Source organism: Arvicola amphibius, chromosome 9 (assembly GCF_903992535.2).
Source record: "Arvicola amphibius chromosome 9, mArvAmp1.2, whole genome shotgun sequence".
NCBI classification, from domain to species: Eukaryota; Metazoa; Chordata; class Mammalia; order Rodentia; family Cricetidae; genus Arvicola; species Arvicola amphibius.
The window spans coordinates 39,408,505-39,436,451 of record NC_052055.2 but is presented as its reverse complement, the minus strand read 5'-3'; the positions used below and the strand labels follow the sequence as shown (position 1 = coordinate 39,436,451).

General features: G+C 49.7%; 1 protein-coding gene across 5 annotated transcripts; it reads left to right on the top strand.

The window, feature by feature from the left end:
- The first annotated feature begins 906 nt into the window (after positions 1-906).
- On the top strand, positions 907-25,719 carry Csf2rb (colony stimulating factor 2 receptor subunit beta). 5 transcript variants are annotated; one of them, XM_038343349.2, is made up of 15 exons: positions 907-1,048; positions 2,161-2,365; positions 10,480-10,654; positions 11,723-11,846; positions 13,368-13,555; positions 15,069-15,226; positions 15,303-15,471; positions 15,963-16,098; positions 16,219-16,376; positions 19,096-19,235; positions 20,114-20,273; positions 21,123-21,213; positions 21,409-21,466; positions 22,114-22,217; positions 22,861-25,719. In XM_038343349.2, the coding sequence occupies exons 3-15, from the start codon at positions 10,567-10,569 to the stop codon at positions 23,975-23,977; spliced, it is 2,691 nt and encodes an 896-aa protein (XP_038199277.1). In that variant the 5' UTR covers positions 907-1,048; positions 2,161-2,365; positions 10,480-10,566; the 3' UTR covers positions 23,978-25,719. The 5 variants fall into 5 exon arrangements, with proteins under 5 accessions (XP_038199277.1, XP_038199278.1, XP_038199279.1 ...); XM_038343350.1 differs by having other exon boundaries at positions 1,038-1,169; XM_038343351.1 differs by lacking the exon at positions 907-1,048 and adding an exon at positions 1,908-1,926.
- Positions 25,720-27,947: the final 2,228 nt, after the last annotated feature.

The following is a 27,947-nucleotide window of genomic DNA, read 5'->3' as shown; positions in this document are numbered from 1 at the left end:
GAGTCCCATCTACCTGCTGTCCATGCCGTGGACCAAGGGTATTTATGTACGGGGAGATAAGAAATGACCAGTATGTCTGATACTTCCTTTTTCTGAAAAAGAAAAGAAAAGAAAAGAAAGAAAGAAAGAAAGAAAGAAAGAAAGAAGGAAAGAAAGAAAGGCTGACACTTCATCCATTGTATTTTTACACTTATTTGTTTTGTGTTTTACCATATTGTATTAAAATATCACTCATGCCTATGGCATTTTTGGTGCCCCTTTAAATTTTGCCCTGAAGGAGGGGCTTACTCATTTCTTTATAACCCCACCAGCCTCAGATTTATTCATTCCTTTCTTCATTCATTCATTCACTCTCAGTCATGAGGTGTGAGCCTTGGCAGATCACTGAAGGAGGGGAATGGAGGCAGACCCTGACTTGCCCTAAAACCAAGTTGGGGGAAGGTCATAGTGGACTCTAGGGCAGGATGGAGAAGGTGAAGCTGACCCCAGGGATCCAGAATATTTCTGGAGCTTACTGAGGGCTGTGAACTTAGCTTTTCCACATTGATGGCTTTCCCTCAAAAGCCTTCTGGTTTGTAGGTGCTTCTAGAAAAATACCACAAGGGGTCCCAAGGCCTGAAGAGGCCACCTGTAGCTGATTTGCATAAAGCCACATGCTGTGAAGTGGTGCCCTTGGGGTCCAGCCTATTTCTGCCTGGCTCTGGGCCCATGCTCAGCAGGGAGGTGGCTATTGCCCCCTGTTTCCTCCAGAGGGATCAGGGAAGGCGACTTGGAGGAGGCCATTCCTGGACTGAGACTTGAAGTGTATGTGAGAGCTGACCAGGAGATAGTGGGGTGCAAGCTTCCCTGGCAGAAATAAATGCCGTGAGTGTTATCAGAGACTCATGTCCGCAATTCTGAGAAGCAGGCGAAGCAGCTTGTGAAAGGCTCTGGTGCTTCCTCATTCTGCTCTCTGTTTCCTCCCGACGTGGCACAAATAAATAGGAAGCGCCTAAGGCTCCCTGCTCCTGGAGGCTCCCAAAGGCAGCTGCCTGTACCAAATGCGGAGGTAAGGCTTCCTACTGTGGAGCTGAGGATGGGCTCAAAGTAGCAGTTGCGGGCTCTCCAGGATCGAAAGGGACCGGAGGAGAAGGAGTTGGGGTGGCATCTTCCTCCAGAGACCTGAGGAGGTACTCTTGGCCTTCCTGGGAAGACTAGTTCCCTGACCCCAGGGCAGTTTGTAGGGGAGGGGCTCCCAGGAGTGTACCGGCTGGGTACACAGTCAGAGCTCTGGGAAGGGTAGAGTTAGGGTTGCTCTGAGGCTCTGTGAGGAGCCAGCGTTGTCTCTGGGGATCTGCTGGCAGGGAGGACTCCCTTGAAAGCTCTGCCTGGGGGGTAAGCGCCGTGTTCTATCTAACTGTGCCACCTGTGTGTTGGGCTCCCAGCCACACATCAGTGGGATAGGGTGAGTGGGAGACATGCCCCCCTCTGTTCTCAACTAGAAATGGAGGGAGGAGAGAGAGAGAGAAAGAAAGACAGGCAGACAGAGGCAGAGAGTGCTGAATGATCTGGTATGTCTCTGGATCCTTCCCAAGTGACCTTGCCAAGATACACCCAGTACCGTGGGAGGTTCTACATACCCCCCTCTGTCTGCAGCACGTCTTTATCCCAAGTCCTGTAGAGAAATTCTCTCTCTCTCTCTCTCTCTCTCTCTCTCTCTCTCTCTCTCTCTCTCTCTCTCTCTCTCTCTCTCTCTCTCTTCTTTCTCATCACACTGTGCTCCAGACCACGCAGGTGATTGGGATCAGACCCAGATGTCTGTGTTCTGTACCTATGGTGCTAGCTGAGGGGGTGCCTCATCACATAGCAGGGGACCTGTCCCTCCTGGATGACGGTACACTCAGCCCCTCTGCTGACTGGAGTCAGAGGCAGCCCCATCACCGTCAGGTCTCACGGCTCACACACTAACCGGCTCACTGGCCCCGCATGCCATGTCATACATTAACCATTGTTTAGAGAAATCTCATGACCTGTGAACCCAAGAATCTGCTTGAGGCTCAGGCCCCTGTCTCTGCTCAAACCCAGCCCTCAGTGCCTTTGAACCTAATTAGGCAATGAGAAGGGACATTTATCTACTTCTCTGTGGTGCAGCGCCTCTCCTCTTCCTACCTCTTTCTAAAGGGCTTTAAAAGAAGACTACTTCTCTGTCTGGATGGGTTGACATGTCACTTCAGACCCTACCATACGGTCGGCTCTAACAAATCTTTTGATGGAACCTAACATCCGGTAATGGAACCTGAAAGGCGTCAGAGATATTGTCCCGTGGGCTCCTCCTCCTTCGCCGCTGCTCTCTCAACGTATAACCCCAGACCTCCGTCCTTCTCTGGTGAGTCCCTGGGGTCTCCTAGGACCTTCTGTCTGTCTGTGTCAGGAATCTCAGAGCTAAGTCACAGGATCCACAGGGCTTGGGTCTGTCTGTTCCTTCACCCAGCATTGCTGAGTACAGAGACACCTGTTCTCAGCTCCGTCTACTGTTGGTGACCCGGCAGCACTTCAGGAAGGTGTCTCCCTTGCTGCCTTGCCTCTAGATCAGTGTTTTCAACCTGTGGGTCGCAACCCCTTTAGGGTCAATCATCCCTTCCACAGGAGGCACTGAAGACCATCGGAAAACACAGGTATTTACGTTACGATTCATAACAGTAGCAAAATTTACAGTTATGAAGTAGCACTGGAAATTTTATGGTAGGGGTCACACAACATGAGCAACTGCATTAGGAAGGCTGACAACTGCTGCCCTTACCCTCTTGACCAGATTTTCTGATGGTGTCATTCAGTCTCACCTGCCTAAGGACTGCATTCTGCATAACTTCCACACACTCCACCCACGGGGGAAGATATTAAACCTCAAATCCTGATTTTTCTTTAGCAACATTGACCACAGCACAAGGAGCCTGAAAAATAGCTCCTTTGATTTTTCTAGATTGCGACACACAGTGCAAAGCAAATGGCCTGAGACCTCTTGGGCATCCTTCCTCCTCCATAACTGACCCTCTGTCAATTTAGGATCACATTCCAAATTATAAAAGAATTCCATCCACTCTTAAGGACTTTACTCTCTCTCTCTCTCTCTCTCTCTCTCTCTCTCTCTCTCTCTCTCTCTCTCTCTCTCTCTCTCTCTCTGTAAGAATTTTCCCACAGTGACTGTTCTTATTGAAATTCTCAAAGCAAATATGATCTGATTAATTATCTCATTCCCATGCCTTCAGTTTTTCTACTGTAACAGAGGATAAGAGCCTGGGTGTAGGCAGGTAGACTCACAGGTGCAATCGTGCATGTGTGTGTGTGTTTCTGTCCCCACAGGGGACTGGCTTGTAGCCTCACCAGACAGGCTCCTGGGCCTGTCTTTAGGGTTTTCCCACCTCAGAGGCCCTGCCAGAACATTTTTGCATATTCAGATTCTGACTTCATTAAATCATACCTCGCTTCTTTGTAGTTTCATAGTGACCAAACTTTGAACTCACTCCTGGCAACCCCCCTCCTCCATTCATCAGTTTTACTTTTGTTGTGCTAAGCTACTCATGTCCCAGTACCGTCAGAGAGGGCATGGGCTCATCAGTGTTTAATGTCAATGACACAGACACCAGATTTATTAAGGATTAGCATAATCTAGAGTCATGGATGTTGCAAACACATGTCTGCAATTGCAGGACTTTAGGTAGATAATTAGAAGTAGCTGCTCTTAAATTATCCAATCCGACCTGGATAAGGAAGCTCAGTGTCTTCTCTGAAGTGGAAAGGTTCTGACTTCAGCATCTGATGTGACATTTCTTTTTGACGTCGCTCAGAATGAGAGAATCTTGGGAATATGGGCTTATGTCCTGTGACTTTGTGTTAGTGAATGTTTATCAACAAGCAAACACTGCTTACAGAAGCGTGTGTGACACACCATAAACAAATAAAGAAAAAACCCCAGAGTGGCCTTTTGCCTCTTGGTTAAGTCAGTTCTAATGAATGCCTAATGGAAAACATAGCCAGCATTTAGACACAGGAGCGATATAGATGAAGAAAGCAAGTCCAAATGGTTCTAACATTTGTCCAGAGTAACCAATACCATACCATTGGTATAAAACAAGACAAAATGGAGCAGAAAATAATTGACAGAAATCCTAGCAGTTCTTCTAATGTGACTTTCAGAGGCAATGTAGCCAATGTACCAGTCTTGGTTTCCATTAGAATATGGTTATTTTTCCACACTCATAATTTAAAAACCAAGTTTCCATATATATATATATATATATATATATATATATATATATATGTGTGTGTGTGTGTGTGTGTGTGTGTGTGTGTGTGTGTGTGTGTATACATATATATTATTATATTATATAAATTAAAATACAAGTTAATGCTCCAGGACAGAGCGTCAAGTTCACGTATGTTCAGAAGGAATGCCGCAACATACAGGACTCTTTCTGGCTTGCCTTTGGCCAGCCCCACCCTCACTTCTACAGGCTTCCATCAGTGAGACAGGTCGACTCTCATTGCTGTGCGGGGCCTGTTGTTGGCTTGGGGACCTACGGCAGAGCCCCTCAGTTCATCACCAGCATCTTGTCTCTTTTCGTGTGCTACCCTCCAGTTGAGGAAAGCTTCCCTCTCGGTGCCATGCTTTCTTCCCGGCCTTCTGAGCAGCAGAGGAAGACTCACTCACCTCAGCACAGACAGGCTGCCCTTTCCAGCTTCCTCAGCATCTGACAGTCTCACCCACTCCAGAAACCCATTTTCCCTCTCGCTACGAACACCTCGGACCTTCCCTACCACACGTTCTCGAGGCTCTTCTGCCATGGCTTTTTCCTGGCTTGGTCTCTTGTTTTTCCCCTGCAGCCTGGAACAGCTTCCAGCCTGTGGGTGGCGAGGCTAGCAGCATCTCAGGCTTGAGTCATATCCCAGAGGTGTGTTTAAAATATCAGCAGCTATTGTCTAGTCATTACACTGAAAACGCATCAGAAGGCGGCGCCCCGCCCCTGCAAAGACTCAACCGACAGGATGACGTTTCCCTTTGTATTGTTTCATAATCTTCATCCTCATGATTGACAGTCAAACCAGTTAGCCTATGTGTCTTATTTCCTTACATGCGATGTAAAATACAGTTCCCTGGGCTACCGTTCTCTGTTTCCTTTGTCAGGCTTACAATGTCTTGGATCATAAAATGATTCCATCATCTGTCACTCTTTGGTTTGCTCTCTCTCTCTCTCTCTCTCTCTCTCTCTCTCTCTCTCTCTCTCTCTCTTTGTGTGTGTGTGTGCGTGTTCCTGGACGTATGGATACATATATGTGTGCATGTGCAGGTGGAGGCCAGACGACATCCTCTGGCATCCTCTGGCATCCTTCCTTAAGTACAGCCCACCTTGTTTTTGGAGACAGTCTCTCGCTGGCCTGGAACTCAGTGAGCAGACCAGGCTGGCCAGTCAGAAAGCCCCTGGGCTCTGCCTCACTGTCTCTGCCTCCCCAGTGCTGGGATCAAAAGTGCATGTCACCACTTAGCTTCTGGGCTTCGAACTCATGTCTGTACGCTTGCAAAGCAGACCCTTGACCCACCAAGCCACCTCTCCAGCCTTGTCTGCTGGTTTGCGTTTTGCTTTGCTTTGTGGTTTCTGGTTTCGATGTTTTACTCAACCCCTAATATTAAAGATGTATTTTTAATGCTTTTAATGTTTTAGTTTCGAGTTTCAGATCTTTAATCCACCTTGGATTGCACTGGAGAATAAAATGTAAAGAAAGAACTTAATTTAAAAGCACAGTCCCCTCATTGAGTAGAAGCCACCAGTCACAAGTGTGAAGCCCCTCTCCTCTCAGTGGCTGGAGACAGCGCTCTGGCTTTCTAAGCCCTGACACACTTGATATATATATATATATATATCTTATCATTTTTATTTTTATTTTTTTGCTTTATCTACAGTTACTTTTCTCTTTGCAAATCCAGCATGTCTCTTCTCTCCCATTTCTTGGGATTCAGAATCAGCTCATCCAGGGCATGAAACATCCTTCTGTATTCTTCTTTCCCTTGCACTGAGCTTCAGGATTATTCTCAGCATAACCGACCCCTGGAGACAGAGGTGGGACTTTCTCTGATACCTGCCTTGACTAGGAGGGGAGCCATGAAATCCCCTATGGCTCTGACACTGCCCTGGGTTTCAGGGGGACAAACTCAGGTCATCAGAATGGTTTGTGTGTTAACCATTTGATGGTCCTATCAAGTAAATGTGCTTTTGCCTCTTGGCTGGCGCCGCACTGAGTAGACTTCTTAGTGTCTCCCCTTCCCTTGTCAAATGCTGTATATGTGGCCACCATGCACGCTCCTTTAACAAATCTGTATCCAAATGGCTTGTGAAATTGCTTTTGTGGGGGGGGGGCAAATTTCCATTTGCTGTCCCTCTCACCAAAAATTATATTTCTTCATAAGCTTAGAAATTAGAGCATAAAAACACTTCTGTCTCCCACTTTCTCTCTTCAGTTCTCCTGTCTCTACACGTACCCTTCACCCTCAGTGACTTCTAACCCTTACTTGTTTTGTTTAGAAAGATTCTCACTGTGTTGCCCAGGCTAGCCCCAGACTCCTAGTCTGAAATAAAGCTGCCACCGCCTCCCTAGTAGCTGGGGTTGATGCCCACACAAGGCCCTGACTCAACCCTTACCTGTCAATCACCCCTCCTCATTTATATCTGACACCGGCACTGGCCTTCACTAGCATGTTCTGCCCTCACGAAGCCAGTTTTCAGTTCTCCTCCACTCCAGCCTCATAGCCACCTCCCACCTTCGTCATCTGAGCTCTGGCCTCGCCCTTGCCACAGATGTGTGCTAACTTGTGTTTCATGTGGTGGCAGTTCTTCCCTACGTAACTGGTGTCTCTGTTCCGATACAGCACCTATCTTGCTTGGAATCTGTCTTCCCTTAAAAAAAAAAAATGCTAGAATAACCTTTTTCAGGAAATATCTGAAAACTCTTCCTGGCCTTCATGGAATCAAACACTTTAGTTGCCCCTTGAACATCAAGGAGAACTTGGTCTTTTTAAATGTTGTTTAGTATTGTTTATGTGGGGCAGGGCACACGTGGACCACAGCCGGCGTGGAGGTCAGAGGATAATTTTCTGGGCTCATTTCTCTCCACTGTGGAATCTGGGATTTGAACTCATGTCATCAGGCTTATGCAAATACGTTTACCTGCTACAGCTCCCTGTGTCCTCAGTGTGTGCTTAGAAACCAGGGCTCTCCTGAGAAATCGTTTGCCAGTATGACCTTTACCCTGCTGAAAGCAGCCTGCTCTTCATTTCCTTCTGGAAGCTTCTCTAGGATTACCCCTCTCCTTGAAAGACTGCATTAGCGCATAAGTGAATGACATGTTATCATGGGGAATCTTGAAGGTTTGAGCTCGGTCTCTGTCCCTTATTCAGCAGCCTCCTTGAATCAAGTTTCTCCCCCTTGTTTCTTGGTTAGTGGACTTTAAGTCCAGAGGGTGTTTCCAGGTGCATTTTAGTTGCATATAAAAACTCTCACCAACAGCGCTTAATTCCCCAGGTGTCCAGCTTCCCCACACCTAAGAAGACCCCAGAGTGGACCTCAGGCTGTGGTAGTCACTCTAAAGTGACAAGAGGAAGCCTGGTTCTCTTCCTATTGCACCCTCCTTGCATGTGGCTTCCATCCTTGCCTGAGGATCCAAAATGGCTGCTGGAGTTCCAACCATCACTTCTGAGATAGGGGTTAGAGAAAGAAAGAAAAGAAGAAAGGGGGAAAGAATCAGACCTCTTCCCGCGCAAGCCCATGCCTTTCCAGTGGCCTTTGGAGAAGGTACACATAGGGCTTCCATTCCCATCTCTTTGGACAGCCTTTCGTCATGTGACCATGCCTAGTAGCAGGAGAGTAAGGAGCGTTACCTTTTATTCTGTGTGAAGTGGACCCAAGAAGGTAAGGGACAGCTAGGCAGCTGGTACTGTGGGCCACATGCGTCTCTGATTCTCTGCCCTCTGTTTGGTTTACTCTACAGAGCGTTCATGGTGTCTGTGACAGTGTCCCCTGCCTTGTCCATGTCCTCGTCTTTGCCCACCAACCTCAGTCGGGTGCTTGTCTTTGGTGTCCGTTCTGTGATCTGACCCATCATTGCGTTGATTTTTCCAAAATCCTGGCTCTCTATCTTCTGACATCTTATTTTGACAGCAGCAGTCTGGGTTCAAATGGCTCTCGGCTCTGCAGTAACCAAGGGTGCAGGCGCAGAGCTTCAACCTTTGCTGTCCATAGGCTCTGTCTGGTCAATAAAAGACTGCCAGCATCTGCCTTGGAGCAGACACAGGACATGTCTGTCGCCGCCAATCAGGAAATACAACCTCTCAGGGAAGCATGGGTAGAGAGGGAGCGTCCTAAGCCACGGCTGGGCTCCGTTCCAGCTGCCTCTCACAGCTGTGGCATGGTGGACCCGTCACTCATCCCTATACCGTTTCCTGTTGGTAAGGACTCTAACAGCTGCCTTCACCAAGAGGTATCAATTTTTGCAAAGCTCTGCACACACTTCCCAGCTGATGGTGGGTGTTAAACCTCTGTCGGGACTGACGGAATTCTCTGGGCTTGTTGAAATGTTCTGCTCATGTTCTTCGATGACACAGCTCTGTTGTCCTTTCAGTCCATCAGGGTGACTTGTTATCCATGACTTGAAGTGTTAGGGACTGAATGCCCATGTCCCCCAAAAGTTTTATGTTGAAACCCCATGCCCAATGAGAGGGTACTGGAGATGGGGCCTTTGGGAGTGATGCAGTCTCAGGAGTGAGCCCTTATGGGGGATTGGCGCCCTTATATTAGACATCCCAGGAAGCTCCCTTGATGCTTCCTCTATGGTAGTAGCAGTGAGAAGCCCGTGAGAAGAGGCTTTGTCAGGCTTCAAACCTGCGTGTACCTTGGACTCTCCATGTTCCGGAACTTCAAGAAATAAATGTCTGTGGTTTTTATGAACTGCTTCATCAGTGGTGGTCGGTGACAGCAGTCCTCCCAGATTAAAACATTGGTATGGCTTCTTTTTGCCACATTGTCCTTTGCTCGGTGACTCTGGTGGCTTTATAAAAGGCAGGGAGTTGGCCTTCAAAACACCTTCGTCACTCTTTGTCTCTGAATCCTTTGATTACTTCTAAGCTTAGACAGCTCAAGTGGCAACGGTTTGATGTGGTTGTACCCTTAGTGAGTAACTTCTTAGCCTCTCGTTTGGGGAGTGGTGTGAGGCAGAGGTTTGGGATTTGTGTGTGTTGTTATTCAGTCATATAATCATTTTCAAATGGAATATTCCATCATTTTACACTGTTTACTGATTCCTTTCCCATTTCTATAGAGCATTCTGGGGTAAAATAACACTTGTTCCTGTCAAGGTGTTTATTGACTAGATAGGTAGATGATTGATATGTAAGAGACTGGCAATGTTAGAGGTAGATAGATAGATCTATAGATAGATAGATAGATAGATAGATAGATAGATAGATAGATAGATAGGTGGGTAGGTAGATAGATAGATTATAGAAATAAATATATAGAAAGACAGATGATAGATGATAGATAGATCTATATACAGACAGACAGACAGACAGACAGAGATAGATAGATGATAGAAATAAATCTATAGACAGACAGACAGATGATAGATTAATAGATAGAAATAGATGATGGATAGATTCATATATAGATAGGTAGATAAATTATTAGATAGATGATAGATAGATAGATAGATAGATAGACAGATGATACATGAATAAGTAGACAGACATAGATATATGATACATGCACATGGATGGATAGAAAAATGGGCAGATATGTACCTACAGAAATGGAATATGGGTAGATAGATGGATAATTTATAGATACATAGGTAGACAGATGCACTGATAGGCAGATAATAGATGGAAAGATAGGTCTGTGTATCTTGACAGAAGTTTCAAATGGCCTTGTTGGAGGAGACACAAACAGAGGCTCCGCACTTCTGGTACTTCCCAGGTGAACGTAATGAAAATGAGGAAATCCCCAGGCTTCGGGGAAAGGGGAACTGGGAAGAAGAAGGGCCTGTGGGAGAACTGAGGGTAAATGGGGCAGAGGTGGGGAGAGCACCAGACTCTGTGTGTAGGAGAGAACAAGGGTGTGTGTGTGTGCGTGTGTGTGTGTCTCTGTGTGTGTCTGTGTGTGTTTGTGCGCACTCATATGTGGGGCCTGGTTCAGCTCACTTCCATCTCTGGGCACTGCCCGAGGGGGACCTGCTGCCTCAGAGGCCATCAGTCCTGTCTCTCCACATGATCATGCTTTAGGCCAAAAAGACCTAAGGAAAGGGAACAGTCCCAAACACCACACATGAGGGCCTCTCATTTGGGTTCTGGACACTTGATATCAGCAAATTCCTGGGCAGCTCTCAGACTACAAACCCTTCTGCAGTCTCAGAGTAAAGAATCATAGACCTGTAACATGAATGTGGCCCAATCCCCAGCCAGGCAAGGAGACGGGACCCCAGGACAATGAGGATGTCACCCTGCCCATAACTACAGCCCACCTGTGCAGTCCCTAAAGTCCCAGAATGCACCAGCAGATGGCACTGACTTGGAGCCTGCTCTACATGACCCTGCTGACTCTCTGCTGGAAAGCTGGTGTGACAGAGGCACAAGGTAAGTCTGAAGGCTCCGGTCCCTTTTCGCCCCTCTTTTTAGTTGAGTCTGCTAGGAACCACACCCACCATATCCCCAGCAGCTCCATCCACTGTATACAGCTCTGTCTTCCTTTCTCTCTTGCACCCTCCTTTTCTCCGTCAGGACTTCCCTAGGCCCCTCTCTTCCCTGTTCTCCATCTTCCTGCTCATCCTTGCCTGGCCCTGGGGCATCCAGGCCAATGGTTTCCCTCTGCGCCCTCATATTGCTCAGTGTAGCCCCTAAAGCCCAGCCTCCAGTGAGCCAGCATCTTCTCTGCCCCTCCCGAGACGCTCTACTCCTCTGAGGACTTCAGGGTCCCCCTAACCCTTCCTTCTGGGGGCTCTGGCCTAAGGCTCTCTCCCCACAGTAGGCCTAGCCCTCTTCTCTACTCAGAGGCCCTATGGGATAGTCTAGAGTCTTCCGAGGCTGGAAGACAGTCCTCAGTGCCCCTGAGACCTCCTCTGTGTCAACGTGAAAGTCACATTCCCTTTATCAAGCACAGGTTCAGAGGTCAAGGCTCAGATGATCAGGACTCTGGATAGGGAGGTGACAGCTACATCTCAGGCCCTGCTGTGTCTGTCCTGCCAAGTGACACCACAGAGAACAGAGCCAACGTGGTCGATGCTCTTAGTGAGGCCTGTGCAGCATAGGACATGCAGTTACAGCTGAGAATCCGCTGGCATCTCATGTTCCTGGAGAAGAGGAATGTCCCCAACACAGCCCCACCAGGCTCAGGGCCCTCCATCTATCTGCTCTCCTGGGTGGGCCTCAGCAGGAAGCTAGAGGTGCTGGTGCTTAAAAGAGTTGTGGGATTCAGGGCCTCATGGTGCATGCCTTTAATCCAGCACTCAGGAGACACAGGCAGGAGGATCTTTGTGAGTTCGAGGCCAGCCTGGTCTACATAGCAAGTTTCAGGACCATCCTGTTACACAGAAAGACCCTGCCCCCCCCAAATAAAAACAAAACAAAAAAACAAACAAAAACAAGAGTTGTGTGACAGGGGACACCTGGAGGCAAGACTGTGACTCTCCTGCTTCTCCTTGTCAGACACCATCCCTCTGCAGACTCTAAGGTGCTACAATGACTACACCAGCCGCATCATCTGTAGCTGGGCCGACCTGGAGGATGCCCAGGGCCTCATTAACATGACCCTTTATCACAGGCTGGAAAAGTGAGTATCACTGGGTCCACTGGTATTGAAGCCCAGGGACCTTGCTGCCACCAACAGCCCTCATGCCTCTGCATCACCAATGATGTGCTGCCACCATTTCCAGTCACCTTATATATGTTCCACCCAACACCTGAAGTGGTGTCTGCAGCACCAGGCCTCTCCTGCCACGAGCACCCTGTCCCTCTCTCTCCTCTGCTCCTACCACAGCCCCCTCTAAGGGTCTCAGTCCCTCATGCCTTTCCCATATTTCTTGTCTGAATGCACTCCCCTAGGATGTGGCTGTCTCCAAGAAATCCAAACTGTACCCATTACTCAGAAATACCCCAAGTCAAATGGCCAAGCCTGGGCCCTCGACTCCCAGCCCTCCCAGGATGACCTCCGTGTGGTTCACCGCCACTTGACTCCCAGCTGCCACACTCACGATGGTCCGTTGGTGTCTTTAACAATTCTCTCTTTGCTTCCTTTTCTCCTCTGTCCACTGTAGGGTGTGAGATCTCTAAATGTGGCCCTGGCCTATCTATATGCAGTCTTCAGAGAGTCCACTATAGGCCATGGACAGAGACTCTCAGATGACGATGGCCATTTCTAGTCCAATGCTAAAAGCCAGATTCTTCTCTTGCCTTCATCTCCACACCCCACTTCAGTTACTGGGAGGAAATGATAGCGTGACTACTGACTGAGAGATTTCGCTTAAAGTGTCTTCTACCTCCTTTCCTGCTTCTCAGGGAACACTACTGAGTCTGTTTCTCAAGGAGGCGCAGGTCTGACCAGCTCAGACACCACCACCATCCAAACTACTTACGATCACCAGAATGGTGCCATGTCCTTATCCTGTCACCCTGTCTGTCCATCCTAAGTCTTTCCCTTACTCAGCGAGATTCTTCGAATCCTACACCAAAGCAAGTCCCCACTTCCCTCACTCATAATTTTCAACATGCGCGCGATTAGCAAACACACAGGGAAACCTACATTCCTTGTGGCAGGACTCAAGACTGCGTAGCCTGCAGCATGAGAGTCCATACTCAGGGACAATTTGTTAGGTCTGGAAAGAACTGACTGACAAGTGTACAAACTAAAGATCCAGGGAGGGAGTTGTCAGATACTTCCCTGCTTTGGCATCACACGTGTAGGACTTCTTTCTTTAAGGACATGGGGGAGAGGGTCCTTTTGGTCTCAGGTGGGCTTTGGGACAGTTAGCGGGTGGTCATGAGTTTCAGCGTGATCTGAGTTTTAGACGCATGTACTATGGTGATGTAAAGGTGACTGGGTCATTGGTTGTCCTGGGTGCTGCGCATCCAGAGAGATATTACAAATCTGTAAGTTTTTATGTGTTCTCTCTCTCTCTCTCTCTCTCTCTCTCTCTCTCCTCTCTCCTCTCTCGTCCTCTCTCCTCTCTCTCCTCTCTCTCTCTCTCTCTCTCTCTCTCTCTCTCCGTGTGTGTGTATGTGTGTGTGTGTATGTCAGACACTTACCTTAAATAAATACAGGCATAAATCAGAGCTAATAAGTGTTCACTGACAGGGACTATCCAGTGTCCTGCAGCCTCAGTGATGACCTAGTCTGGTCAGAGTGCCCGTCTGCCCACCGATGTGTGCCCAGAAAATGTGAAATCGCAAACACAAGCTTCAGTGTAGCATATGAAGACTACTACTCATTCCAACCAGATCGGGATGTGGGCATCCAGCTCGTCATTCCACTGGGCCAGCATGGTGAGCAGCAGGGGTTCTGCCTAAGCAGGGGGTGCAAGAGTGGGCAGGTTCCTGGAGGAGGGTTGGAGTGAGTGTTTCCCAGGTTGAGGGACCCTGACCTGGGGTTAGAACAGATGGGATATGACCACTCTGCCTGAGGCTCCCCCTATTCCTGGCTGCTTCAGTCACTTACCAGGCCTCAAACTCTCCTCTGTAGGAGCAATGACTGTGACTCCTGTAGGAATTTCAAGTGACTCTGGTCTCCCTTGTCTTGCCTCATGGCTGCAACACCTTACTATATGAATGAGGCTCCCAGACCCACAGAAGTCCCAAAGAGCCAGTGCTAGGCAGCAGGGATGTCCATGACAGGTCACACTGCCATGCATTGTCTATGCATCTGATTCAGAGCCAGGCTCCTCACCACCCTCTCGGGACTAAGAGTGTGCATGGGTCCACAGGATCCTTGGTGGAGCCAAGGATCATTTGTGAGGTATTCTTGGGGACTATAGAAGACATGAAACCAGCATTTCAGACTGAAGGGGAAACTGAGGTTTGTATGATTATTCTAAACCTGAGAAGTCAGGGTCTTGAGGACACTGTGGGTCTTTTTGCCCTCAAACATTGCTAGGTTGATATCTGTTGTCAAGTGAGAGCCTTGGCTGTCTGAAAGAGTCCCTCCTCCTGGTAGCTCAAAGCATCAGACTAAGGGGGTTAGGAAGCCCTTAGAAGGCAGTTGCCATATGCAGGGGATGAAGGCAAAGGGCTCAGGCAATCAGGAAGGGCTTCCCAGGAGGAATGGAGGAACTGTGCCACTGAGTCCTCAGTTTGGGCAGAACACAGAGTCAGAAGCAATTCTTAGGAAGCACATGTGCAAAGGCTGATTGGGGGGGGGGGTCAGGTCTGGAGAGAGTGTGGCATGCTGGAAAAGTTGGCCACGTACATTGTCTGCAAGAAACATCAAGTTCTAAAGGTTGAACAATGGCAGGGAGAACATGAGGAACAGGCAGCTGCATTTCAAGCCTTGAAATAGGGAATGGGATAAGAAAAAGCTAACTTACCCTGGTGTGACAAGGAAGGGATGGAAGTTACAATGAATGGCGAGACAAGAGAGGGACACGGGGTTCTGTCTGGGGACAGGAGTCCAAGAAAGTCACCAGGGGAGATGACACTTACACTGGGCAATGACAACAGGAGGCCCCTGAGCTATTGAGAGGGTGGGTAACAGAAGAGAGAGCAGAGGTGGCTCTCAGCGCCCTCTGCTGGAATGAAGGCCCAGTACACAGCAGAGAGCAGGAGGAGGCCCCCATTTAATTAAATGTTCAGGCCCTGGAAGGCACAATTACTGTCAAATCTGGTCCCCAAGTTTTCAGGTCCCAGGTCTGAAGCTGCAGAGTAAGGGTCCTGAAGCTCTTTCTCGAGACCATCAGCTGATGGTGTGAGCACTGAACCTGGGCCCAAGTGGTACTCAGAAGGCCAGGCTGCCTTCAGGTGCCCAGCATGCAACCATAGAAAGCCTCTGCTTCCTCCTCTGCAGTGCAGCCCCCACCTCCTAAGAACATCAGCATCAGCCCCTCTGCGGATCACTTCCTGCTTAAGTGGAACTGGACCCTTGGAGATGCCCAGGTCCCCTGGCTGTCACAGGAGGACGTAGATTTTGAGGTGGCTTACAAGAGGCTTCAGGACACCTGGGAGGTAGGTCCCTGAATCACCTGTGCCCAGCCTGGTGGGATGGCCAAGAAGGCTACTTCTTCAGCTCCCCTCTCCACAGGATGCTCCCAGACTAAACACCAGTGACTTGTGGGTCTCCCTGCCATCAAAGCTGTTTCTACCCAGCAATATTTATGTGGCCCGTGTGCGCACTCGGCTGTCCCCTGGCTCTAGATTGTCTGGAAGGCCCAGCAGATGGAGCCCTGAGGTGCAATGGAGCTCCCAGCCAGGTAATGGGATCTGTGGGAAGTGCTCCTCATAGGAGCCCAGGCACTGCAGACTTAGTCTACACTCGAGGCTCTAACTTCCACCCAGTGTTGTCATCGGCACCTCCCACCAGAGCTCTGTCCCCAGTCCTCTATCTGGTCACTCCATTTCACACACCCTTAGCTTTATGGCCCCAACTGTGTCCTATAATGGCAGAGACAGTCATGACAGCAACAGCAGCAGCATAGACCCTTGTGTTAACAATGCTGGACTGTACGTAGGGTCCAGTGTCACCTGTGTCCCTGTGTTCATGCTAACACTCAACATTCAGAACTGGTCCCCTCTCCCAAGATGGGGCAGAGGTATCTGTGTCTGTCCAGGCTGGGGATACACAGAAGGCAGGCCAGGGCAGAGTTAGGCTGAGGTCCACAGCCAGGTCTCTGTGAGTCACCTAGTGTCCCAACCTAAGGAATGAGTGAAGGTGCAGTGGCTGAGGGGCAATGTGTTCCCACAGGGGACAAGGCCCAGCCTCAGAACCTGCAGTGCTTCTTCGATGGCATCCAGTCCCTCAGCTGCTCCTGGGAGGTGTGGAACCAGGTGGCTGGCTCTGTTTCCTTTGGGCTCTTTTACCGTTCCAGTCCGGCTGCTCCGTGAGTGTCGCCTCTCCATGCTGCCCTGCTTCTTCTTATCCCCAGGGCTGTACCTCTCTGAGGTCTTAGCCTGATGTCCCCTCCCATGACCCTACTCTCAGCTCTATTTTGCTTCCCCAGGGAGAAGGAATGCTCCCCGGTGGTGAAGGAGCTGCAGGGCAGCCTCTGTACCCGCTACCACTGCAGTCTAACCGTGTCCAACCCCAGTGCACACAGCCAGTACACAGTCTCTGTTAGGCTGCGGAAACAAGGGAAGTTCATCAAGAGCTCTGAACACAGTGAGTTTGCCCTGCTCTGCATGGGTTCCCAGGGCTATAGGGCTATTGGGTCCATTGTATCACCCAAAAAAATATAGGGACCACTTCGGCACCTCTGTCTGTCACTTTCAAAGATTTTCAGACCAGTGAGTCACGGTGACAAAATGAATTCTCTGGAGTTAGAAATGTGTCTCATTAGGTAAGAGTGATTCATGAACAAGCATGAGAACATGAGTTCAAATCCCAGCAGCCACATAAAAGTTTGAGTGTGCTCATATGCACCTGGTAGGAGACTTTAGGATTGTTGGGGCTTTTTGGCTACTAACATGGATCCAGGGTCAGTGAGAGAAGCTGTCTTAAGGGAATAGCACACCAAGAAAAGACAGGAAACGACTTTCTATGGCTTCTGCATGCCTATGTGATGTAGGTGTTCTTCTATCTATCTGATGATTTCATTGGTTAATTAATAAAGAAACTGCTTGGCCTGATAGGTCAGAACATAGGTGGGTGGAGTAGACAGAACAGAATGCTGAGAAGGAGGGAAGTTAGTCAGATGCCTCAAGCAGTCGCCATGACTCTTCTCTCCGAGATGGATGCAGGCTAGAATCTTCCCGGTAAGCCACCCTTCATGGTGCTACACAGATTACTAAAATTGGGTTAATCAAGATGTGAGAATTAGACAATAAGAGGCTGAAACTAATGGGCCAGGCAGTGTTTAAATGAATACAGTTTCCGTGTAATTATTTTGGGACATAAGCTAGCCATGCGGGAGGGAGCCAGGCAAGACAAAAAGCAGACCTGCTCAGCTCCTCACTACACCTATGTATAGGCACCCACACCCACACGTAGGCTTATGCAACAGAGAAAGGGAAAGGCAGAGACAGAAAGAGAGAGAGATGTGGAGAGAGAGGAACCAGGGACAACCCGCTTGTACCTCATCTGCTGCAGATGACACTTGTCAGTGCTCTAGAATAGCACCTGAAACTGCTCCTTCCTCCCCTCCTGCTTCCACTCAGCCACACACTTGCCCCTCCCGGGACGGCCATCCTTAACTCTCCTCTCCCTCTGAGGTTTCCAGCCTTCTCCTCCAACTAATGTTCTCAGTCCCAAACTCCACTCTAAGTTTTAATTTTGTGCCAGGGAAGGAGTGTGTGCCAGCAGATGGCTTCCTTATAGATCCATGTCACACCTTCCCGGCACATGGCAAAGACCGTAAAACAAGGAAGGCTTTCCATCCTTCCAGTCATGCGTGCCACCTTCAGCAGACAATCTCTTGCCACCTGAGTTCACACCCAGCAGTTTCTCATGGTGTCTTCCTTCCAGGAAAAGGAATTTCATTGACTCAAGAGAGCCCTTTTATGTGTTATCGTCACCCACGTTTCTTTTGTTAAAGCCCTCAGAAGTCATCAAGCTGTGAATCTTTGGTTTTGATGGGGAAAGAGAAGCCCAGAGTGACTGAGGGGCTTCATTTGAGTTTCCCAGCTCTCTGAGAATGTACATCAGGGCCACATGAGAAAGTCTGAACACATGGTCGTATCTCAGCTTGTGGTCTGCTGGCCAAGTGTGCAAGGCTGTCACCAAGGGTCTAAAACTTTCAGTTTGGATTCAGTGTGGTGGGAAGACGGTCATCTGACTATATCTGAAGGCCTAACTCAGCTGATGTGTGCCTGTATGGGGGGACTTTTAGAATAACAAGGACTTACTAGCCCATCCTGGCTTGAGGCTACTCCCAGGGTTACTGAAGCAGCAGAGGGGAGTGGTTGACATAGGACAGTGGAGACGCAAGCTCTTTACTGCTCAGTGTTTATCTGTACTCAATCTGGGGCTCAGTTTCCCTGTGTGTAAAATGGGGAAGTTAAGAGCACCTCACAAGGGAAGTGGGAGAGCAGAGAAATGGATTTCCCACGAAGTGAGTGTGTTGTCCAGGAACTCAAACAGTCCATGTACCCAGACAGGGAGCCAGGGGTTGCTGAATTTTTCCCCCTATAATCCAACACTAGCAGAAGCACCAGGCTTTGGACCATCTCATCACTGTGGCTTACCTCAGCCGCTCCCCCAGGGTCCAAGGAGGGACATTGCAGTTCAGTAACGCTGGCTGTTCATCTTAGAAACTTTTCTATTGTTGTGACATGACATCATAACCAAGGCACTTCAGCAAAGAGAGTGTTTCCTTTGGGTTAATGGTTTCAGAGGTCAGAGTTCATGACGGCAGAGCAGGGCGAGCAGGCACCAGGGGCAGAACCTGGAGCAGCACCCTCAGCACACCTGGTTTGGTTGGATGGTTGGTTGGTTTTTCAAGACAGGGTTCCTCTGTGGAGCCCTAGCTATCAAGAAACTAGCGATGTAGTCCAGGTTGGCCTCAAAATCACATAAATCTCCCGGCCTCTGTGTCCCCAGTGCTGGGACTAGAAGCATGCACCACCACACACACATCTTGAACCAAAAGCTAGTGGCAGAGTGCACATCAAAGTCCTCCCACCCAGTGACACACCTGCTCCATCAAGGCTACACCTCCTAATCCTTCCCAAAGAGTTCCACCAACTGAAGACCAAGTATCCAAATATATGAGCCCATGGGGCAGCATCTCATTCAAAACCCCACAGAGTTCTAAGGAGTCAAAATGGCAGGGGATTGGGGAGATAGGTCCAGGGAAGAGAGCAGCTAGGACCAGCTTGGTTATGGGGAACACACCATTGGAGAAAGGACACCTTGAAATTCTCTGAAATTATCCCCCCTGCAGTCCAGATGCACCCTCCCAGCCTCAAAGTGACCAAGGATGGAGACAGCTACAACCTGCGTTGGGAAACTAAGAAACTCTCCTATCCTCACATTGAACACAAATTCCAGGTCCAGTACAAGAAGAAGCTGGACAGCTGGGAGGTGAGAACCAGGACCCAGGGGAAGTTGGGGACAGGGAAGCAAGAAAGAGAGGACAAAAGGGACCTTTATTTCCTGGAGTCTACCACGACCTTAGTACCCACATAGTCAAAAGGCAAGAGTCCCATTACTTCATGAAAGGTTCGGGCTCAGATGTGACATGACAGGTCCCGTGACCAGCACTGCCCTTGAGCTGAAGAGGCAGAGACAGAGAGGGGTAGCAGAGCTGCCTAGAATGAAGGTTTCGGTGATCACTAGGCCTGGGTATATTTCTTCCCCGGAACCAGATCAGCCAATGTTGTAGCTGTTGAGGGCCAAGCTAGTGTTTCCGGTAGGTCCTGCCAAGAACACATGCCGTATGCAGAGCCTGGCACCTAAATGCTAAGTGGAGCTCCACAGACCCCAAAGCAGGACTTCTCAGAAAGGGAACAGGGAAGCTGAGATGTAAGAGTGGGTCACCCCCAGTTCCACCAGCACCAGCACCACCACCTCCACCGCCACCATCACCACCATCACCACCTCCACCACCACCATCACCACCATCACCACCTCCACCACCACCATCACCACCACCTCCACCATCACCACCACCTCCACCACCACCACCACCACCACCACCACCTCCTCCACCACCACCATCACCACCACACTGTCTCATGGCCTAGGACCTGGACCAGTAAGATAATCCTGGATCAGAAAGATTTTAGGCCAAGGCAGCATACCAGATAAATTGGGAGGTAAAGAGAGTCTGGGCTTGAGCCTGGGTATGGCTATCAATGCTAGGAGAGTGAACACCTGGGGCCACCACAGTGGCTGGTCACAGTAGGCTCTGAACTGGGGTCCTGGTCTGGACTAGAACGTCAACACACCTGTCACTACAGGACGGCAAGACAGAGATCCTAGATCATGCCCATAGCATGTCCCTGCCACGGCTGCTGCCCTCCACCGCATACTCGGCCAGGGTGAGGGTCAAGCCCCTCCCTGAATACCATGGGATCTGGAGTGAGTGGAGTCAGGAGAGCACCTGGACCACCGACTGGGGTATGTCTCTTGGCCACCACACTCCTGGGACAGTCCCACTGCACAGGGCAAGGGAAGCTCTAGACCCATTCTACCCTGGCCTCCCTCCCCCGTGACTGTCCCTGGGAAATGATAGCTGGTATATTGTACACTGAGAGAGGGGACTTGGGAGAGGAGTGGATCTGTCTTACTGTCCTTTTTCCTTTCCGTTGGGGCTTAGACACCTTGGTTTGATTAGACTTTATGGCAGCCACGATTAGTCAATCTGAGTTCTCGTTCCCATGTCTGCAAAGCTGTACTGTCCATAGACCTACATGAGTGCCTGGTTTTGGAAGGTTGGTGCATTCAATCCTCACTCTCCCCATGGTGGCCACCTGTGCAAGGCAAGATCCATGGAAGTTAGAGACCTGGGAAGTGGCAGTGGTAGAAAGCATTCCTCATAGCAGGACTTGTTGAAGAGGGAGTCTCGGGCTGACCGCCAGTTAGGCAGGAGGAGGATTGGAGCCATGGACTCAGGAGATAGACAGGGGAGACTTATAGGGCCCAGGTCAAGAAGGCTAGTGTCGTGACAGAAGGGACCCCTTTCTGGACCACTCTCCTTCTCCTCTGAAGCTCCCTGATCCTAGAGGTCATGCTCTGAGCTGCCTTCTTCAGAAAGTCTCCCCAGTTGCCAGGGTCAGTCAGTCCCCTCTGGGTACTTCTGCTGCTGCTGAGGGCAGAACTTCCCCACATTGAACACTGAGTTCAGACCCAGGGATTCTTCCCGAAGTATCCAGCCTTCCTCACAGAGGGCCTGGGAACCCTAGCTCCTCCCTTAGCCTGCATCCTGTGCCTCCCACCTAATGCTCCTTCTCCTTCTTGTCGAGCAAGTGATGCCCACATGGGGGATCGTCCTCATCCTGATCGTCCTCGTGCTGATCTTGCTCCTGGCCCTCCGCTTTGGCTGTGCCTATGGGTGCAGGTAAGGGCAGTCTGTGGACAGAGGCAAGTGGGTACTGGGCCCCAGGGTCACAGGGATGACACAGCCTGACACAGTATGATTTCCACGCTGCCACTCATCACCTGGCTTCAGTTTTCCCTCTATCCCTGGGCACACGAGTAGTTGGCCCAGAGATCCCTGGAACCTTCATTGACACATCTTCCCGCTGTCTTCCAGGCTGTACAGAAAGTGGAAGGAGAAAATCCCCAACCCCAGCAAGAGCCTGCTGTTCCAGGTAAGAAGGCGGGGATGCTGCTGGTCCCTGTCCCAATGTTGTCACAGTGAGGAAGGGTGGGAGATCCAGGAGGCGGGGCTAGCAGGAGGTGGATCTCTGAACTCCTTGGGTACCCGAAGGAATAGGAGTGCACATATTGCCCTAGCACTGTCTGGTACCACAGACAGAACAGAGAGCATTCCTTTGCAGAGGAAGCTCAGGAGGGGCTGCTCCTGGGGATAGGGATGGAGCTGAGGGCCTCCAGGAAAGGACTTGAGTCTAACATAAGATGTTTCTGAGCTGGTGGAGAGCCAACTGCATCAAGGGTGCCTTCAGAGGGTCAGGTCCTGAGACAGGGGTCTGAAAAATGGAAAGGAACGGCTGCCAGCATCTCATGACCCAATGGCCATGGGCAGAAGAACTGTGGGAGATGAAGCTGTGGTGAACAGTATGACGTGCTCCATCATGAGCTTGACATCTCAGGGTGTGACCATCCCCTGGATGCCTCTCACTTTCTTGTTGTCAGAGGCCTGAGCTGAGTCTCACCATGGGGACATTCTTTCCATGTCTGGAGCTCATGGAAAACATCATATATACATGCAGTCCTCCACTGTCCCCTTCTTCCTGAGGTGTCACCTTCACAGGCACAAATGCCCTTCCCCTTCTAGGATGGAGGAAAAGGACTCTGGTCTCCTAGCAGCACAGCAGCCTTTGCCACTAAGAACCTTACCCCCCAGGGGCCACAGAGCAACCTTTTTGCTGAGCTACAGGGGTGAGTGGTTCATTCAGTCCCTGGGTAGCCTGTGGGAGGATACGCCTCAGCTGTACACATCAGCATAGCCTCTGGGTCTCTGAAGTGAATGTAGGGGATGACACCCATTGTAGCAAGTGCCACTCCAGGTAGACATGAGGAAGATCTTCCTCCTTCCCAGATTAGCATGAGAGAGAGGGATTGGAGGCAGCATCCTTAAGTGGGAAACCTTTCCCTGCCAGGGTGGCTATATAAGCCATGCACTGCAGTGGCTTCATAGGTGGCAGAGAGTGCATATCTGAGGGATTCAACTTGTGTAGTGAGACTAAACCCCACCCACCTGTCAGGGTGAATCAGCGGCCCTGTGGGTAGAAGGATGGAAGGCATCCATGGTACCCAAGAAAATATAAGCCCTACCCTGAATATAGTGGGTCGTGAGGAGCAGAAGATAAGAGCAACGCCTAGAGGAGGAATGTGAACTAAGCCCTGGGTACATGATCCTTTGGACACTAACATAGGCACATGTTATTTGCTGGGTCTCACCACCACCTTTCCTTCGTGCTCACTGTGAGGTCTGGAGGGGTCAGGACTTCTGAAAAGGACGCCTGACTGGGTATACATGACGTATCTAGGTTCCTTGTTTCTACCCTCATTGTCCCCACAGGATGTCATATTCACATACAGTGGACAATGAAGTGTCACCTCTTACCATAGAGGTTCCTAAAATTGTTCAAGATTTACCATCTGGGCCTGACCTAACTCCAGTCACCTCATCAGAACTCATGGAACAGCTTTCCGATGGCCAGCGAGACCCACCAACCCATTTTGGCAAACCTGAGAACCAGAAACCCAACTTTGACTTTAACGGTCCCTACCTGGGGCCTCCTAAAACTCAGTCCCTGACTAATCTCCAAGGCCAACATGTGTCCCCAGAGATAAGTGGCAGTCTGAAGCCAGAACTGCCACACTCCCTGGAGTACCTGTGCCTGCCTCCCGGAGGACAAGTACAGCTGGTACCACTGTCCCAGGCAATGGGCCAGGGCCAGGCTGTGGATGCCGAGCGTGAGTCTAGCCCGAAGACCACAGAGAGCCCTTCCATGGAACAGAGGGACAGCCCTTCACTCGACCTGAGGGTGGAGGAGCAGGAGCCAAAGGACAATGCAGTGACTCTGTCCTTAAACTCTGGAGACACTGGGGACCCCGTGGTGGCCTCTGGTTATGTCACTCCTGCAGATCTGGTGCTCACCCTGCCCACAGGGCCCCTGTCTACCTCTCTGGGCCCCTCTCTAGGGTTGCCCGCAGCTCAGGGTCCTAGTGTCTGTCTCACACTGCCTGGGCTTCCTCCTGGAAGCCCAGCTCTTCCACCCCCAGAATTTGATGACTATGTGGAGCTCCCTCCAAGCATGAGCCAGCCCCCCAAGATCCCTCTGAGAAATCCTGTCCCTCCTGTGCCAAGCAGCCCTGTAGTAAGCCCAGGAGAGCACAGAGAGGAGGTAGCCCCAACATCCCCACACCACGAAGGCCTCCTTGTTCTTCAGCAGGTGGGTGACTACTGCTTCCTCCCTGGCCTGGGGCCTGGTTCCCTCTCACCACATAGCAAACCACCTTCTCCAGGCCTGTGTCTGGAGATGGTGGACCTAGACCAGGATCTGTCTGTCAAAAAGCCTCCCTGCCAGCCCATGCCCCAGATGCCAGCCATTCAGTTTTTCAAGTCCCTGAAGCATCAGGACTACCTGTCACTGCCCCCTTGGGACAGCAGCCAGCCTGGGAAGGTATGCTGAGTCCATGCCCACCCAACCTCACCAGCAGCCCTGCTCCTCAGACTGCGGAACTCAGCCTGACATCTCCAAAGGACCCCAGAGGATCCCTCCATGAGATGCAAGGCTTCTCTGCTCTCAGCCCTGACCTTCAGCAATACCCCCCCCTCTCTCTCCTTTCCTCCCTCACTCCCTCCTTCCCTCCTTCTCCCTCCCTCCCTCTCTTCCTCCCCCCTCTCTCTTTCCTGTTTCCTAGCTTTTATAGGATCTCCTTTCCTTTCCCTCTGACTTGTTGGAGTAGAGATGGGAACAGAGAGGCTCTGAGGATGAGGCCTGCATGGTCTGTTTAGGATTTAAGGACTACTATGGGTTGCTTGTCCCCCTTAGGCACCAATAACACAGCACATGGTTCTGGCTCAGTGCGGGAAGTGGGAGGCTCAAGTGGATTCCTTAAAGGTCAGACATGGAAAACAGGCGGGCTCATGTCACTCCAAGAATTGGTGTGGTTCTCTATGACAATATGAGGCTCCTGGGGAGCCCTGAGGTTCTTTCAGAGGGGACTGGGAACCCTCGTTCTGTAGAGAAGTCACTGATGTGGACAGTGCCACCTAGTGGTCACAGCTGTGGCCAGGATGGAGCAATGAAAAGCAATGGGGAAGGATGGGCATTGAGAACTCCTGGTGCCAACTGCAGGAAAGCCAGGGTATGGATCCCTCGAAGGTCAAGAGCATGGTGATCACACAGGACAGCACATCCAAAGACTTAGTCTGGACATCCGGGCTGCTCTCCCTCTGGAATGCTTGCATACCTGCTACCTGTGACTTGCACTGACCACAGATGTGGCCATGCTGTGGGACTGTGGTACTGGGAAATTGCTAGCTTGTTGGCCCTCAGGGCACAGCGGCATTCCATCATTCCATTCTCATTTGCATTACTTGTTCCAGCTCTGCTCGCACATAGCTCTTGTCTATGTCTTGAGTATTGGCTGTTTTGTTGTTGCCACAGAGGAGCTGAGTCCATGAACGATTTTGTCCCTTATAATGACATCTTTTTCAGATGAGACTGTACAGCTCTCTCTCCATGACCTTTTGTGGGACAGACCCGTCTCCAATAATTGTGTTCGCTCCTAGTTTTGTGCAGGAGGCACAATGACGCCCTAAGCACGTCTGCATTGCTGTGAGACAGACTGCTGAGCTGAATTCCATCTTTGGGGCCATATTTGCAGTAACCTTTGCAGCAAACGTGCATGTGCCTTCGTTTATAGTCTTTCTGGTTCTTTCTGTGTCTCAAGCCTTGCACGGGAGGTTTTATGTCTTCTAGAGCCCACACTTACACTGCAGAGGTCTGTCTTTGTATGTCCGGAGGACCCGGAGCCAGAGCACATTGTGTCATTTCTTCACCCACCTGCTCTCCATCCCCGAATCTGAAAGGCCGTTCCGTGACCCATCAAGTGCTCAGGTGGACCTGGTCTGTCTCAGCATCTTTTCTAGTGGCCTCACTCCCTAGATGTCAGCCATGTCTCTTCATGTTTGATTTTGACCCATGGCAGGCAGAGCAAGTGTTCCTTGGTCTCTGTTCATTGCAGCAAAGAAAACCACTAACATTGAATGTGTTTCAGTGGCAATGTTCACAGTAGCTCTCAATACCTTCTAAAGCAGACCCTCTAGGGAAACAAGCAAGAACGACTTCTATGTATTAAGACATTGACTCAAAAATAATTTGCATTAAGAAAGAATATTGTAATAAAATATTTGTAGCATACCACACTAAGGTCTCTGTATTCTCTCTCTCTCTCTCTCTCTCTCTCTCTCTCTCTCTCTCTCTCTCTTTCTCTCTGTGTGTGTGTGTGTGTGTGTGTGTGTGTGTGTGTGTGTTTGTGTTTGTGTGTGTGTGTGTGTGTGTAAGGGAAAGGACATTTTGGACCCCTAGTATATTGTCAAGAAGACACTTCCATAGGGCAGGACATTCTGTCTTTGAGACATGGCAGTTAAAGCAGTGACAGTTTCAGCAAGCATAGGGTGGCGTGGGGACAGGATAATGTGGAGAGATCTGGCTATAGCCCACAGGGTAAGAAGCAGACGAGCTTCTAAGAAAATCTCGATGGGAAGAAGGGAGAGGAGTTAAACGTGAGCATAAAGGATCAAAGACATGCTGGCATTTCCAAGTCACCTGGAACTCCATTTAACTGGGGTCTCACACTTGCTCTCTGTTTACAAGCATGGAAAGCTAAGACGGACTGAACTGTCCATGGGAAAAGCTGAAAGGGAAAGATAATTGATTCTTAACAGACCCACTCAAGTGACTCCCAGAGTCACCACCTCTGTCAAACCTGTTTTTGTACTGAGGTGGGGAAAGTTGGGGCGGAAGCTGGCCCAGGTGGTTTGTACAGGTGTGAGACCAGGCAGAGACCAGGCAGAACCAGGAGGCAGAAGTTCTGGTAGGCACATTTCTAAGAACACGGGAACATGACGTGGGAAATGGGGTTGTAGGAAACAGGTGGGTTGAGACGATAGTGACTTCACTGAGTACTGGTCAGAGAGGGGGTTGAGGGCTAGGAAGCCCCAACAGACATGAAGATGGTAGAGAAAGGCTGAATGGCCATCATAATTAAAGAGTCACCATAAATTGGTAAGGACCCATAGAAAAATAAAAATATTGATCAAAAGTTTATCCTCACTACTAACTAGCTATATGAGAATTAAAATTGGACATGGTTTTTATTTGAAAGACTAGTAAATATTATGGGAGAAAATATTGATATCCAGAATTGGGAAAGGCATAAGATATAATAGTCTTATAATACTTTTTAAGTGGACTTTATGTTTTATAGTGGTTTTGTGTTCATTGCAAAATTTAGATTCATAGAGCACCCATGGTCCCTCCTAGCCACCCCAGCACCAGCAGCTTGTATGAGAGTTATCTCAGTCCCTTTGAGCTGCTGTAACCAAAAACTAAAATAAAAAAAATTGAGAAGCAGTAGAATTGTTTCTTGTGATTCTGGAGACAGGGAAATCCCCAATAAGAGGTTACTGAAAGCTGGGCAGTGGTGGCACACACCTTTAATCCCAGCGCTCCGGAGGCAAAGGCAGGGAAATCTCTGTGAGTTCAAGGCCAGCCTGGGCTACAGAGCAAGTTCCAGGACAGGCTCCAAAGCTACAGAGAGAAAAAAACCCTGTCTCAAAAAAATAAAAATAAAAAATAAAATAAAACAATAAATAGACACTGGAGCCAGAAGTGGCAGCCCATGCCAGCAATCTCAGTGTTCAGGAGGTGAGACAAGAGACTTGCCAAGAGTTTGAGGCCAGCCTGTGCTACATAGTGACTTCAAGACCAATCAGAGCTACATAATGAGTTTCATGTAAGCCTGGACTACAGAGCAAGATCCTACCTGCAGAAACAAAGAAAAGATATGTGAGACTCGGTTCCTAGCTAAAGCCCCTTCGTCACAGGCAGGCCCTTCTCACTGCTTCCTCTTGTGGCAGAAAGGGTCAGGGGATCTCTTCCGGTCTCCTTTGTAAGGCCACCAATCCCTGCTGACGCTGACAGAGTTGAGACTTTGCCACCTCCTCACACCTGCCAAGGACATGCTCTGATGCCTCCATGAGTTTTAGCAACAGCCTGCTCTGGAAGGCCGTAAATCCTAAGGCATGGCAACAGTAGCATATTTGACAAGATTAAATGATACATCACTGCCTCCCGATGACAAGGCTGACTTGGGGTGCACGCTTGGCATTTCACATTCTATGGACTTGGACCCATGCAGCCTATGCCCACCACTACTGTGTCACACAGCTGGCACACAACAGGCAGGCTCTGTTCTCTACTAGTTCATTCCTCCTCCAGCTGCTGTTTCTTTTAGATTCCCAGTCTTGCGTTCTCAGAACGGAAACACTAGGGATTCTGGAACTGCTGTCTTCAGGCCAGTGTCATCAGCATCAGTGGAGATGATACACTAACTGCAGTGTCTGGAAAACCAAATATCCCGGCCTATGAA